At 43.8% G+C, this 12,500-nt stretch overlaps 1 protein-coding gene across 2 annotated transcripts in view; it reads left to right on the forward strand.

Moving 5' to 3' along the window:
* The window catches only part of tll1 (tolloid-like 1), a 32,490-nt gene that overhangs the window by 14,392 nt on the left and 5,598 nt on the right, over positions 1–12,500 (forward strand). The window contains exons 5-18 of one of the 2 annotated variants that reach the window (XM_019862607.1): positions 147–264; positions 3,316–3,494; positions 3,977–4,082; positions 4,576–4,667; positions 5,611–5,726; positions 5,822–5,924; positions 6,111–6,227; positions 6,967–7,112; positions 7,614–7,809; positions 8,026–8,151; positions 9,039–9,199; positions 9,267–9,447; positions 11,546–11,671; positions 12,003–12,130. In XM_019862607.1, coding sequence (XP_019718166.1) covers positions 147–264; positions 3,316–3,494; positions 3,977–4,082; positions 4,576–4,667; positions 5,611–5,726; positions 5,822–5,924; positions 6,111–6,227; positions 6,967–7,112; positions 7,614–7,809; positions 8,026–8,151; positions 9,039–9,199; positions 9,267–9,447; positions 11,546–11,671; positions 12,003–12,130 — 1,895 coding nt within the window. Of the gene's footprint in view, positions 1–146; positions 265–3,315; positions 3,495–3,976; positions 4,083–4,542; positions 4,668–5,610; positions 5,727–5,821; positions 5,925–6,110; positions 6,228–6,966; positions 7,113–7,613; positions 7,810–8,025; positions 8,152–9,038; positions 9,200–9,266; positions 9,448–11,545; positions 11,672–12,002; positions 12,131–12,500 lie in introns of both variants that reach the window. The other variant, XM_019862606.1, reaches the window with a different exon arrangement.

Raw genomic sequence — 12,500 nt, forward strand, 5'->3', positions numbered from 1 at the left:
TGTGTGTGTGTGTGTGTGTGTGTGTGTGTGTGTGTGTGTGTGTGTGTGTGTGTGTGTGTGTGTGTGTGTGGGTTTTCAAAACCCAAAGTTACAGGTCATAGACCCCAGTTTGAAAATCACTGCAAGTGTGTATGTGTGTGTCACAGGGAGTCAGAGGGCCATGTTCAAGCAGGCCATGCGTCACTGGGAGAAACAAACCTGTGTGACTTTCATTGAGAAGACCGATGAAGAAAGCTACATCGTGTTCACCTACAGACCATGTGGGTGAGTATGTGGAAGTAAACATTAAAAAAAACTAGTAATAAGAAGACTGGTAAATGTATTGATTCGGCTCCTTCACCTGTTTGACCGATCAGTCGAGCATAGATGGCAGTAGACGGTGTACAAAAACACATTTCAACAAATACGTCGCGAGAGAGAGCAAGCGCAAAGGACAAGCGCACCGTTCCCTCAAGGTGTTTTCAGTAAACAAAAAAAAAAAAACGTAATGATTCATCTCAAGATTTACATCAATAATCATGCCCAAAGATCAACATAGGTGGCACTTTCCGTCGGTGTACAAAGCAGTATAACAACTGTTGGCGTTCAATAATTTTCAACCAAAACGAGACTGTGCTAAAACACTGACTGTTCCGGTCTTCTTCCTTAAAATTTACTCAAAGTAAGTAAGTGCGTCGCCGTCGAGTGGTCAACAACGGAATTGCACCCGATCAAAACAGCAGGACTGAATCTGCAACGTCTGGTGGAGAGAAGTTTACTGTATATCAAACTTGACACGGTTCTACTCCTACTAATATCATGATTCATCTGTCTAGATTCATGTTTATTGTTTGTTGACTTTCCATCGAAGATTACAGAAAACTTTCCGGAAAATGTTCACACTTTTACAAACTTAGTCGGGAGTAAAAATAAAAAGTCATCAGAAAAATCAATACTTAAGGAAAGATACATCAGATAAAATACTTACAGTGAGAAAGTCTCTTTATAATTTTGTTTTGTTTTTTTACTTCCCACCATTAGTGTGTTTTTTTTGTGTGTACATCGTTGCATGCGTGTCCCCAGTAGTGACCTTGTCACAGCGTGAGACGATACGCTCACTCAACAATGGCTCCGCTTCCCTTCCTGTCCCGCTCCTGTTTCCACATCCCGCCAATCACACGGCGGGCTTCTAAGTGTTTATACGCTTGCCTTGTGTGTGCGTGTGTGTGTGTGTGCGTGTGTGTGTGCATGTGTGTGTGTGCGTGTGTGTTCACGGTGTTGCGGAGCGTATTGTTTGGTGGAACAGCGGGACGTCGGCATCTTAAAGTGTTTGCAACCTTCATTTGTCACCAAGCCAAAAGACCTAAAAGGAGGCCTATAATGCTCGTTGATGTATCCCAACATATAACACATTAACACATTTTTTTTTCTTTTGTTACACGTTACGTGCATTGTTGCAAGAACTTTCGTGGGATTCCAAGTTATTTCTGCAACCTCGGAGCAATCTGTTCTGACGTTTCTTGAAAAAGTAACGTGAAGACATCATTTTTGGTGGTCATAATTCGAAACCAGGGACGTGCGCCGCCATTTTGGGGGGCAGGTGATCAAGCCCCCAAGAATCGGGCAGCATTGCCAAAATTATTCCTACAGTTGCATGTGTTTAAAGTGAGTCTTTATTCCTGCAAACAAAATTAACGCAGTCAATATTATGACAATTAGGTGAAGGGAAGCTAGTTTGTATGAAAAAAAAGTCTACACACCCTTGTTCAAATGGCAGTTTTTTTTTTTTGTGATGGACAAAATTGAGACCACGCTAAATAATTCAATTGTATTTATTTTTTATCCACTGTGAGTTAACCTAAAAATATAAAAATATTTCAGAGACGTTATTTATTGTGAAAATTATGGAACGAAGACATAAATGTGTTGGAGAAATAAAGGGCAAAAGGGCAGGTGCTTGAGCACCACCTAGCTGCTACGCGTGCTCATGCCTGATCTCAACTGATAGCAAGAACCAAAAATTTCAGGATCACAGTAATCCAAGTCAAAGCACACATCGTGAACAAATAACACATTTTAAATGTGATTTGATTTAAAATAGAAACAACGATGCTATAGCACGCCGTTTAAAAGGGTTTCCTAAAAAATGCCTGCTTTGAATTTTTTGTTTTTTTTTTTCAAAAATAAATTTTCGTTTTGTTTCGGGATTTTTGTCACTTTTGTCGACACATTTCTTTGAAATTGATTGTTCAGATTGTTCTTTCGAGATCGCAGCAATGTGACTGGATGCTTCAAAAATGCTTTTTTTTTGTCTTTTTTTACATCAACATCAGCAGTTCCTCAATTATTAATCCTCGCATGGGGATGACATTCATTCATTTAAAATATATTGTTCTTTTTTGTTGTTGGTTTTTTTTAAGGGATTAAAAAAAACAGCTAATCCTTGCACACATTCAGGCGAGTTAAAGACGTGGATGTGAACCGACGATGATGATGCCACGTCAGAGATTAGACACTTTTAATCGGCTGGACTAATCCACGTGCGCCATTGGGGGTGGACAGACAGACGGACAAAAAAAAAAAACGCGTGGCGGAAAAAAAAGTGAACGGCACGGATCACGCCACCGCACAGATGAATAAATTCAAGAAACAAAGTGCCAGATCCCGATCCGAGCTCACGGGAGAACTTTAATCAGATTTGGTCGCCGCCTGGCACGGATATCTTGGCGAGCCAGAAAAGGAGAACTTTTGTGCAACGTCTTTCAGTTATGAACGGTGGCGCGAGCCGAGCGTTGTATGGAAATAAATAAATCCTGCAGCTTTTCCTCAGCTGGATGGAGTACTCGGCAGGAAATCCTGACCACGCGTGAGTGTGTGCGCGCGTGTCCGTCGAAATGCGTAACATGTCCCCGCCAACCCGTCACATTTGACCCGTTTTGACATTTCGCAGCAATAAAAATAGCCAGACTGTCATTAATTCGCAGTGAAATTTGAGGACTTTTCTTAACGTGACACAAATATTGCATTACGTAAATCAAGGTGGAAATGGTGAAACTGTACATGCAATAATTAATAGCTCAGATCAAAAAAATGGCTCCAGAACCAAGGTAAATAGAGTCACAGAAATGTAACAAAATAAGTAAAACAAAAATGGGGCGAAATAAAGCTTTTGTGAACAAAATAAAATAATGCTTTTAAAAAAAAGAAAGAAAAAAAAAACGGGATGAAAACTAAAAACTAAATCTAATGCAAAATCTCAACCTGTGGAACATAGTGAACGTGCATGGTAAATGAAGAGTATGTAAGGGATAATCGGCTGCCAAAAACTGTGCTTAGGTGTTGCTCTTATGTGGGTCGCCGCGGCAATGGGCCCCAGGCCATCTCCATTGGCAAGAACTGCGACAAGTTTGGCATCGTGGTGCACGAGCTGGGCCACGTCATCGGATTCTGGCACGAGCACACTCGCCCCGACCGCGACAACCACGTCACCATCATACGCGACAACATCCAACCAGGTGAGGACCGCGCCACCCAAAATGATCCTGGCTAGATCCTAACTAGATCCCCGTTTCAAGGAAAAGGGGATCTACCTCACTGGGAAAAGGCAGCAGTTTATTTGAGGGAGGTGTTTTTTTTTTTTTTTCTATTTGGGTGGTGCAGCCAACGACCACAACCGGGGCACGGCGTGTGTTTAACGGGACAGCCGCTGTTTGAGGAAATGCGATACTTATGACTTATGACATTGTTTTCTTTCTTCATGGGGAAAAGGGAGGCCTTTAGTAGAGGGAGGCATTTATTTTCCTTCAGTATTGGTGATGTATGTTTTTTTTTTTTTTTTTTTTTGCCAGTTTAGAAAGTAAGCCTGACTCATATGGTCACCTGCTAATTTAACAAAACATTTTTCGACTGTGCGTGCGTGCGTGCGTGCGTGCGTGCGTGCGTGCGTGTGTGTGTGTGTGTGTGTGTGTGTGTGTTTGTGTGTGGGCGGTTCACCCAGGTCAGGAGTACAACTTCCTGAAAATGGAGCCGGGTGAGGTGAACTCTCTGGGCGAGCCGTACGACTTTGACAGCATTATGCACTACGCCAGGAACACCTTCTCACGGTAAACCGCACGATATGATCATTCGGATCCCATACGATGGGATGGAGTCATACCTTGTCAGAAAGCCTTTGAGCAGGACCTTTCCAGACTTGCGATTATTTTCTCAATATAATGCCACTGTCAAAAATGTTTTTTTTTTTGGGCAAGCTCGAGTCAAGATTTCGTCCGTGTCAAACCAGGACATTCATCACTTGGCAACAAACCGCATCGAGTCATACCTCATTTTAAAGGTTTTGATGGCAACAATTGAGATCTGTCATAGTCTTGTCAATTTTGCCCCCACCTGCGGACACAGCAACCCAAAAACATGTCCACGTGAAAATCTATGATCATTTCGCTTCCATTCCATTGTCCAGGTGTTCCCGATGTTTCGGCCTTTGCATGACTCTGGCCTTTAATGTTGCTGTTTTGGATTGAATCCTTTACAACTGTGCTTGTTTTGTGTGCGTGTGTGTTAAAGGGGGATGTTCCTTGACACCATTCTTCCATCCAGGGATGAAAATGGCATCCGGCCTGCAATTGGCCAGCGGACTCGACTCAGTAAAGGAGACATTGCACAGGCAAGGAAGCTCTATCGATGTCCAGGTACTTACCGTATTTACGTATGACACTGCTACATTGTGTAATGGGTGTGTGTGTGTGTGTGTGTGTGTGTGTGTGTGTGTGTGTGTGTGTGTGTGTGTGTGTGTGTGTGTGTGCGTGCGTGTGGGTGTGCGTGTGTTTGTGGGTGTGTGTGTGTGTGGAAGATGAGCTCATCAGTGGAACTGACTCCGTAGGGTGATTGCGTGTCTGTTTGCACGCGTCAGACTTTGTGTTCCGGAGGCTTCCTGCGCACGTTCAGGCATCCCTTCGGTCCCCGACTAGGAACGCTGACGTCAATTTCGGTTGTTTTTGTCACTCAGCTTTACGATCTCATCTGTTGAACATACGCACATACACACACAAGTCCCGGCAGATTTTGTCTCATGAACTGAGAGCCTGAACTGTGCACATGTCGGCCAAATCATTAAGTACACCTTCACAATTGAATGACATCCAGCACAAGAGCTCTTAAAATAAATAAATAAATAAATAAATTTGATTGGCACAAGTTGGGACAAGGTAAAAAATCTCATGCCTCATATTTAAGTCTTGATGAAGACTTTCTATATCTGTAATTATTGTATCACGATGCTGACAGCTGATGATATCCCCCGTCCCTGCTCGCCCCTCCACCCCGCCGTAAAAATCCTTAAAATTCCAACATCAATGATGTCAAAAAGAAATTCGCCACAAAAAAAACATCAAGTCAAGCCTCAAATGAACCATTTTGATGATGCATTTGTCGTACTTTGTCAAGGTACATGACTAAAAAACAAAATTATAATAATATTGGATTAAAAAAGTCACTCATTGCAGCCTCTTCCTTCGTTACCAAATCAAGGACGCAAACGTAAATCAGAATAAGCAATGCAATTGATTTTCTGTTCTCTTCCTATTGTTTTCTGTCTGAACATGTGATGTCAATGCAAACGTGCGCGTCTGAAAGCGTGCGGAGAGACGCTGCAAGACTCCACAGGCAACTTTTCATCTCCTGGTTACCCCAATGGATACCCTTCATACACTCACTGCGTGTGGAGAATATCAGTTACACCTGGAGAGAAGGTAGCCACACTTCTGTGACCCACATTTCAGAAATAAGGTTTTGGCAACGCAAAGAGAAAAGAACATTTCTCCTCTTCGATTTCACTTGAGCGCAGATCGTGCTCAACTTCACCACCATGGACCTGTACAAGAGCAGCCTGTGTTGGTACGACTACATGGAGGTGCGCGACGGCTACTGGAGGAAAGCTCCTCTGCTGGGTCAGAGCCTTGCACACACACACACACAGACACACACGCGCGTGCGCGCGTGCGCGCACACACACACACACACACACACACACACACACACACACACACACACACGCGCGCGCAACAATTAAAAACTGTGGTGAGTCATGAAAAAAAAATGGGATGCGCGTGCATGTGCGTGTGCGTGCGCTACAGGCAGGTTCTGCGGAGACAAACTTCCTGACGTCCTGACCTCCTCCGACAGTAGAATATGGATAGAATTCCGGAGCAGCAGCAACTGGGTGGGGAAAGGCTTCGCTGCCGTTTATGAAGGTAACAAAATACAAAAACTAGTTTGTAATTTTCCACTTCCATCAACATACCAGAGGTGCAATAGATCCTCAAAAAAAAAAGTCATGGATTTGAGTTACAGGTTCCATCGTTTTTCACATCAGCCCACACAAAACAAAACAAGGTAAATAAAACTTTGGTTCCGTTTGTTTTGTCAAACACTTTTGCCTCAAACTCAAAATGTTAAATATGTTTAGATTTTATGAACGCAACCTAAAAATATCACAATCGTCACGGGCATATATTTGTATCCCCGAATTGCTAATTTGACATTCATGGCATCTGCGAACGCACTAGTATCTTGACTGCAGTATTGCACTGCCACCCAGTGGTCACTGTGGGTGAGGCAGAAGGAGCAGCACAATGAATTCGATTGCAACATTGACTCATGATGCACAATTAATTCCGACCATTCTATTTAATTCAATGATTACTCAATGTTTTATAAATTATATTCTTATAGCACAAATATTTTTGTTTCCTGGGGCAGATGCGAAAACAAATTATTGGCATTTCCGTTGATTTCAATGGAGAAAGATGCAAATGTTTTGAGTTGCGAGCGTGGTCTTGGAACTACTTGTATCTCAAGGCACCACTGTATTCTAGTTTGGAATCAAATTAATTCACATTCCAGATTACACTGTAGACGCACTCCATGAAATATAATATTCACATGACTCCTTTCTTTCTCCGACGCACGACGTGCCATGCGCTTGTGCAGCTATCTGCGGCGGCGACATCAACAAAGACTCGGGACAGATCCAGTCCCCCAACTACCCCGACGATTACCGGCCATCCAAGGAGTGCGTGTGGAGGATCACCGTGTCGGAGGGATACAACGTGGGCCTCAGCTTCCAAGCCTTCGAGGTGGTGACTTGGCTCTGTCTTGTCTGAGGGCGTCCTCCTCAAACTATGCCGATTGCCCCGGGTGAAGTCATACGGATTAAAAAAAATAAAAAATCCAGGAAAATCTCACGAGTGTGCGTGGGAATGTCTCAGGAGCCCCCATGCAGCTATTAAATCACTTCCACCCCCCCCCAAAAAGACAGCTAGTTGACTCTATCTATGTACAGTTTTTTATTCATTCTATACATTCATTCATTCATTTTCCGAACCGCTTGATCCTCACTAGGGTCGCGACAAATCCATGGATTCGAACCCGGCACCTCTGCACTGTGAAGTCGACGTGCTAACCACTGGACTACCGGGCCGCCCTCATTCTATACAATCACATTAATTTAATCATTGACTTTTGGTGAGGAGGATGTTCTTGACAAATCCAATATTTTAGATTATTATTATACAGGATACCGTTTCTTATATTTTTTTACAAGTGGTGACATTATTTTTTTTTTCTATTTTGGGTAGATCGAGCGACACGACAGCTGCGCGTACGACTACCTGGAGGTGCGTGATGGCCCCCTGGAAACAAGCCCTCTGATTGGTCGATTCTGCGGCTACGAAAAACCCGAGGACGTGCGCTCCTCCGCGCACACGCTCTGGATGAAGTTTGTATCGGACGGCACGGTCAACAAGGCGGGCTTTGCCGCCAACTTCTTCAAAGGTGCGCTTGTTTTCCTCCGTTTTTGTTTTTGGATTCCAAAGTTGTATGTGTAATTTTGTATATTTTTCCGATGGCTACTGTGACACATTCTGAATTATTATTTACCCCCCTACTCCCCCGCACAAGGTCCTAAAGATACCAAACTACACCCTACATGGCCATAAAATTGATATAACGCGTATAGCCTTCTTTGTATTCATGCTTTGCGTGTTCCAGAGGAGGACGAGTGTTCCAAGCCGGACAATGGCGGCTGTGAGCAGAGATGTGTCAATACCCTGGGAAGCTTCAAGTGCGTCTGCGATCCAGGCTACGAACTAGCGCCCGACAAAAAGAGCTGCGAAGGTAACACGCTTGATAGTAGAGCTTTGACTTTGACACGGTGGTGTGTCAAGAGAGAGGCTGGCTGATGGTCAAAAATGTAGATGCTCACCCTCAACTTTGATGATGATGATGTAGTGTGTAGGGGAGTGGAGAAGGTGTATTCCTTAATGGGGAAACGGTTAACGTGGTTAACTGTAGTGTCAGTGTAAATATCAGTTAACTCGCAACTTTAAAAGTAAAGATGACTTGTTTAGTCCCCCAGAACTTTGATGGCAACGTAGTGTGGATGCAAGTGGAAAGGCAGATTCCGAAAGATGAGAAGCTCACCCATCTGATTTTTTTTAAACATTCTTAAATGTCATAGAATTGTGAAAAGAAGTTGTATGATTAAACAATATGTTGTGCATTCGCCTTTAACTTCGATTATGATGTAGCATGTAGGGGAGTGTAGAAGGTATATGCCTAAAGGTGAAGACAAGATGATTCCTCAATGTAATTTGAGTGTAAAAATCAGTTAACTAATATCGGTTAACTCATAACATGATTAAAATGTCATGATGAACTGTGTGTGTGTAGTGTGTAGGGGAGTGAAGAAGGTGCATTCCGGAAGGCGAAGACATTTTGTAATATTGCTACCGGTCGGAGAAGTGCAAAAGTTGACAAAGTGCTGTATAATTATACTTAAATACATAGCATGCTCACTGATTCCAAACTTTGATGACAATGTAGTGCATACGGGCTTGGAGGAGAAGGCTTACCTGAGCAACTTTTTGCCCACTCCTGAATGCCATTGTAGTGTAACAAGGAAGACTTGCAAAATAAGGCAATTGGTTTTCGATGACGATGGATGGAGCGTGTTGGGAGGAAAGCTGGCTAAAGGCGTAAAATGCACCCTTACATCCACACAGCGGCGTGCGGGGGTCTGCTGTCCAAGCTGAACGGCACCATAAGCACGCCGGGCTGGCCCAAAGAGTACCCACCCAACAAGAACTGCGTGTGGCACGTGGTGGCCCCTACGCAGTATCGCATCTCCATGCAGTTTGAGGCTTTTGAGCTGGAGGGTAACGAGGTGAGTGCAGCCACCGCCTTTTGTTGTGGCGCCACTTTGTGGAGGTGTGACGTCACCGTGTGTTCAGGTGTGTAAGTACGACTATGTAGAGGTGCGCAGCGGCCTTTCGCCCGACTCCAAGCTACACGGGAAATACTGCGGCACCGAGGTCCCTGAAGTCATCACGTCGCAGTACAACAACATGAGGATCGAGTTCAAGTCGGACAACACCGTGTCCAAGAAAGGTTTCAAGGCGCATTTCTTCTCAGGTAAGGACACCAAATTGTTTGTGCCTTCCCGTGTGTTGCGTAATATAAAACAGTGAAGCATAACGTAGCATGACAAAAGTAGTGCAACATAATGTGACAAGGTGTAACGTAGCGTCATGACACCTGGCATAATGTAACCAAGCATAACGTAACATAGCACAGTGTAATGTGGTATGATGTAATGTAGCATGAGGTAATGTAGCTTAGCATAACGTGATGTAAAATAACATGCAAAATCGTAACTTATCACGCAGAAAGCATCAACCCCGTGCATTACAAACATAATATGACATATTTACGCAGCATAACGTAATGGAACAAAGCATAATGCAGCATAATATAACACAAATACTGTTTTTTTAATAAAAAAATAAAATAAAGGTCCAGTTGTAACGTCACACAAACAACAATAAAAAAAAATATATATATATATATAGTGAACAGATGTTTATATTTTGAATATAAAGTAGTGAACAGATGTTTAAACTTTGAATATAAAATAGTGAACAGATGTTTATATTTTGAAAATAAAGTCGGAATATTTTCACATGAATGTCAAACTTCCGACACTAAATATTTGATACTTCATTGTAGCGCTATACTTATTTTTTAAATAGTTTTTAATTATATTCAAAATTTTTGTAGCCTTTTTTAAAAAAATATTTTTTCTGAGAAATAAAAATTCAAGGCAGATTTTTTTTTTTTTTTTTAAATACAATTTTATTTGAAAAACAACAATCCAGGTGGACACAACGGGACAATGCTTTGATTTCCCCAATGAAAAACGACAACAAATATCCCTCGGCACATTCAAAGTGGGGAATCATTTGTTGACTTTTAGGACAAAAAGACAACTTCAAAGCAATCCTGATGCACATTTTCTCTTCGCCTATCGTATGCGCAGTGACGCAACAAAACGTCGCCGTGTGTGGGCGTATGTGAGAAAAGCTTCAGTGAGGTCCCTTTGCGCCTCTCCAACACACACACACACACACACACACACAGACACACGTGTAATCCACGTGAGGGTAAACGTGTGTGCGCGTGTGTGCGTGTGTGTGTGTGTGTGTGTGTGTGTGTGTGTGTGTGTGTGTGTGTGGGTGTGTGTGTGTGCGGTGACCTAAGGATTGCTACGATGAACGTGCAGTCTGGCATCAGCGGCAAAGCTCCTTACACAGTGATACAGTGAGACTGGGCCCACAATAGCAACATAATACCACATCTCGAGTATACACACACACACGCACGGACGCACACACACTCGCACACGCACACACACACACACACACACACACGCACACACAGAAAAAAGGAAGGGACACAATGGGGTGGGGAGACATTAAGAGGAAAATGAAAGACATTAATGGACAGCGCGGGACAAAATGGGACATAAAAGTCGACATTCTGGGATAAAATTGGACACCAAAGTGGACATTATTGTCAACTATAGGGCAAAAAATTGATATAGTGGGACACATTTGAGACACACTGGAGTACATGAGAACATAACGGAACATGATTGACATAAAACGGAATATAGGGACACAGTGGGACATAAAAGGGGGACAATAACAGACACTAGGAGACAAAATGGGACATATGAGAGGACCCAATGGGACATGAAAAGAGGGGTGGGGCTAAGTAGGGGGACATTGTGGGATACTGTGAAAAAAATGGGACACAACCATACCCAAGAGGACATTGTGGGACAAAGTTGGACAAATGGGATAAAAATCGGGATATCCTCAGACACGAGTGAACACAAAAGAGGTCACGGCAGGACAAATAGGACATAAAAAGTCACACTATTGGACAAATAGAACATGTGGGGAATAATGGGACATACAAGTGAAACATTGTGTGAAAAACGTTGGACATCACAAAGAGGACACAAAGGGGACATCATGGCAAAACTAGGGAATATCTCCTCAAAGGATGCTGATTGGTCCATCCGGCTGCCATTCTGTGACGTCATTGTAAACCGGTTGCTTGTTTTGTTGACCTTCTTTCTCTATTGACTCAACTTTGCCTGCTATTCGAAACAACTGGTCGCCCATAAATTTGCAACCTTGTTTGACTTTGCGCGCATTTGTGTCAGACAAGGACGAGTGCAGCAAGGACAACGGTGGCTGCCAGCACGAGTGCGTCAACACGGTGGGCTCGTACGTGTGCCAGTGTCGCCACGGCTTCGTGCTGCACGAGAACAAGCACGACTGCAAGGAAGGTGGGTCAGTCTAAGTTTTGGCGCAGGTCGTCCAATGGGCCAAGTATCTTCAAGAGTGTACGGTCGAAACGCAGCACGGCACGCTTGCGTTCACGTTGCTACGCTCCAGTGGTGCCGCTGCCTTATGGTGACACGGTGCCCATTGTGAGAAGTGTGCGTGGAATTGCAGTCCGGATTGTTTGGCGTGTTCTATTTCACACTCAGCTTGTCAGCGTGCCCCCCCGCCCCTCAGCCCCAACGCCTACCGCTTGCTGCTTCCCGTTCCCTTTCCATTTCCTTTGACCTCTTCCTGTGCAGCCTTGATTTCAACTTCCTCTCCGTGTGTGCGCAGCCGAGTGCGAGCACAAGATCCACAGCCCCAGCGGCAGCCTGAGCAGCCCCAACTGGCCCGACAAGTACCCCAGCCGCAAGGAGTGCACCTGGGACATCACGGCCACGCCGGGACACCGCATCAGGATCGTAAGTCGACGACTTCAAAACGGCAAATGTTGTGGCAGATTTCCACCACGTTTGTTTACAAACAGCGTCCAAATGCATCATCTACCCCCACCGCCAATTTAGTAGTTTGGTTTTGTTAACAAAGAGCAGCCAAGAGCAGCATTACCTGGTTTGTCATTTAACTCGGCACTTCACTTGTTTGCAAGGCGCGTCTGTGTGCACTGCCATCATTTCCTCCAATAAATGAGATGAATTTGTTTATCAAGAGCATTCATTTGCCACGTCACCTTTTTACATGAACTAGAAGGTTCATTTGGTGTAAAATCAAATTCTTTTTGTTTTTAACTAGAGGGTTAATTAGTGTGACAGTGTGACATCATCTTTCTCCATA

Source organism: Hippocampus comes, unplaced genomic scaffold, assembly GCF_001891065.2.
Source record: "Hippocampus comes isolate QL1 unplaced genomic scaffold, H_comes_QL1_v1.1 scaffold7, whole genome shotgun sequence".
Classification (NCBI taxonomy): Eukaryota; Metazoa; Chordata; class Actinopteri; order Syngnathiformes; family Syngnathidae; genus Hippocampus; species Hippocampus comes.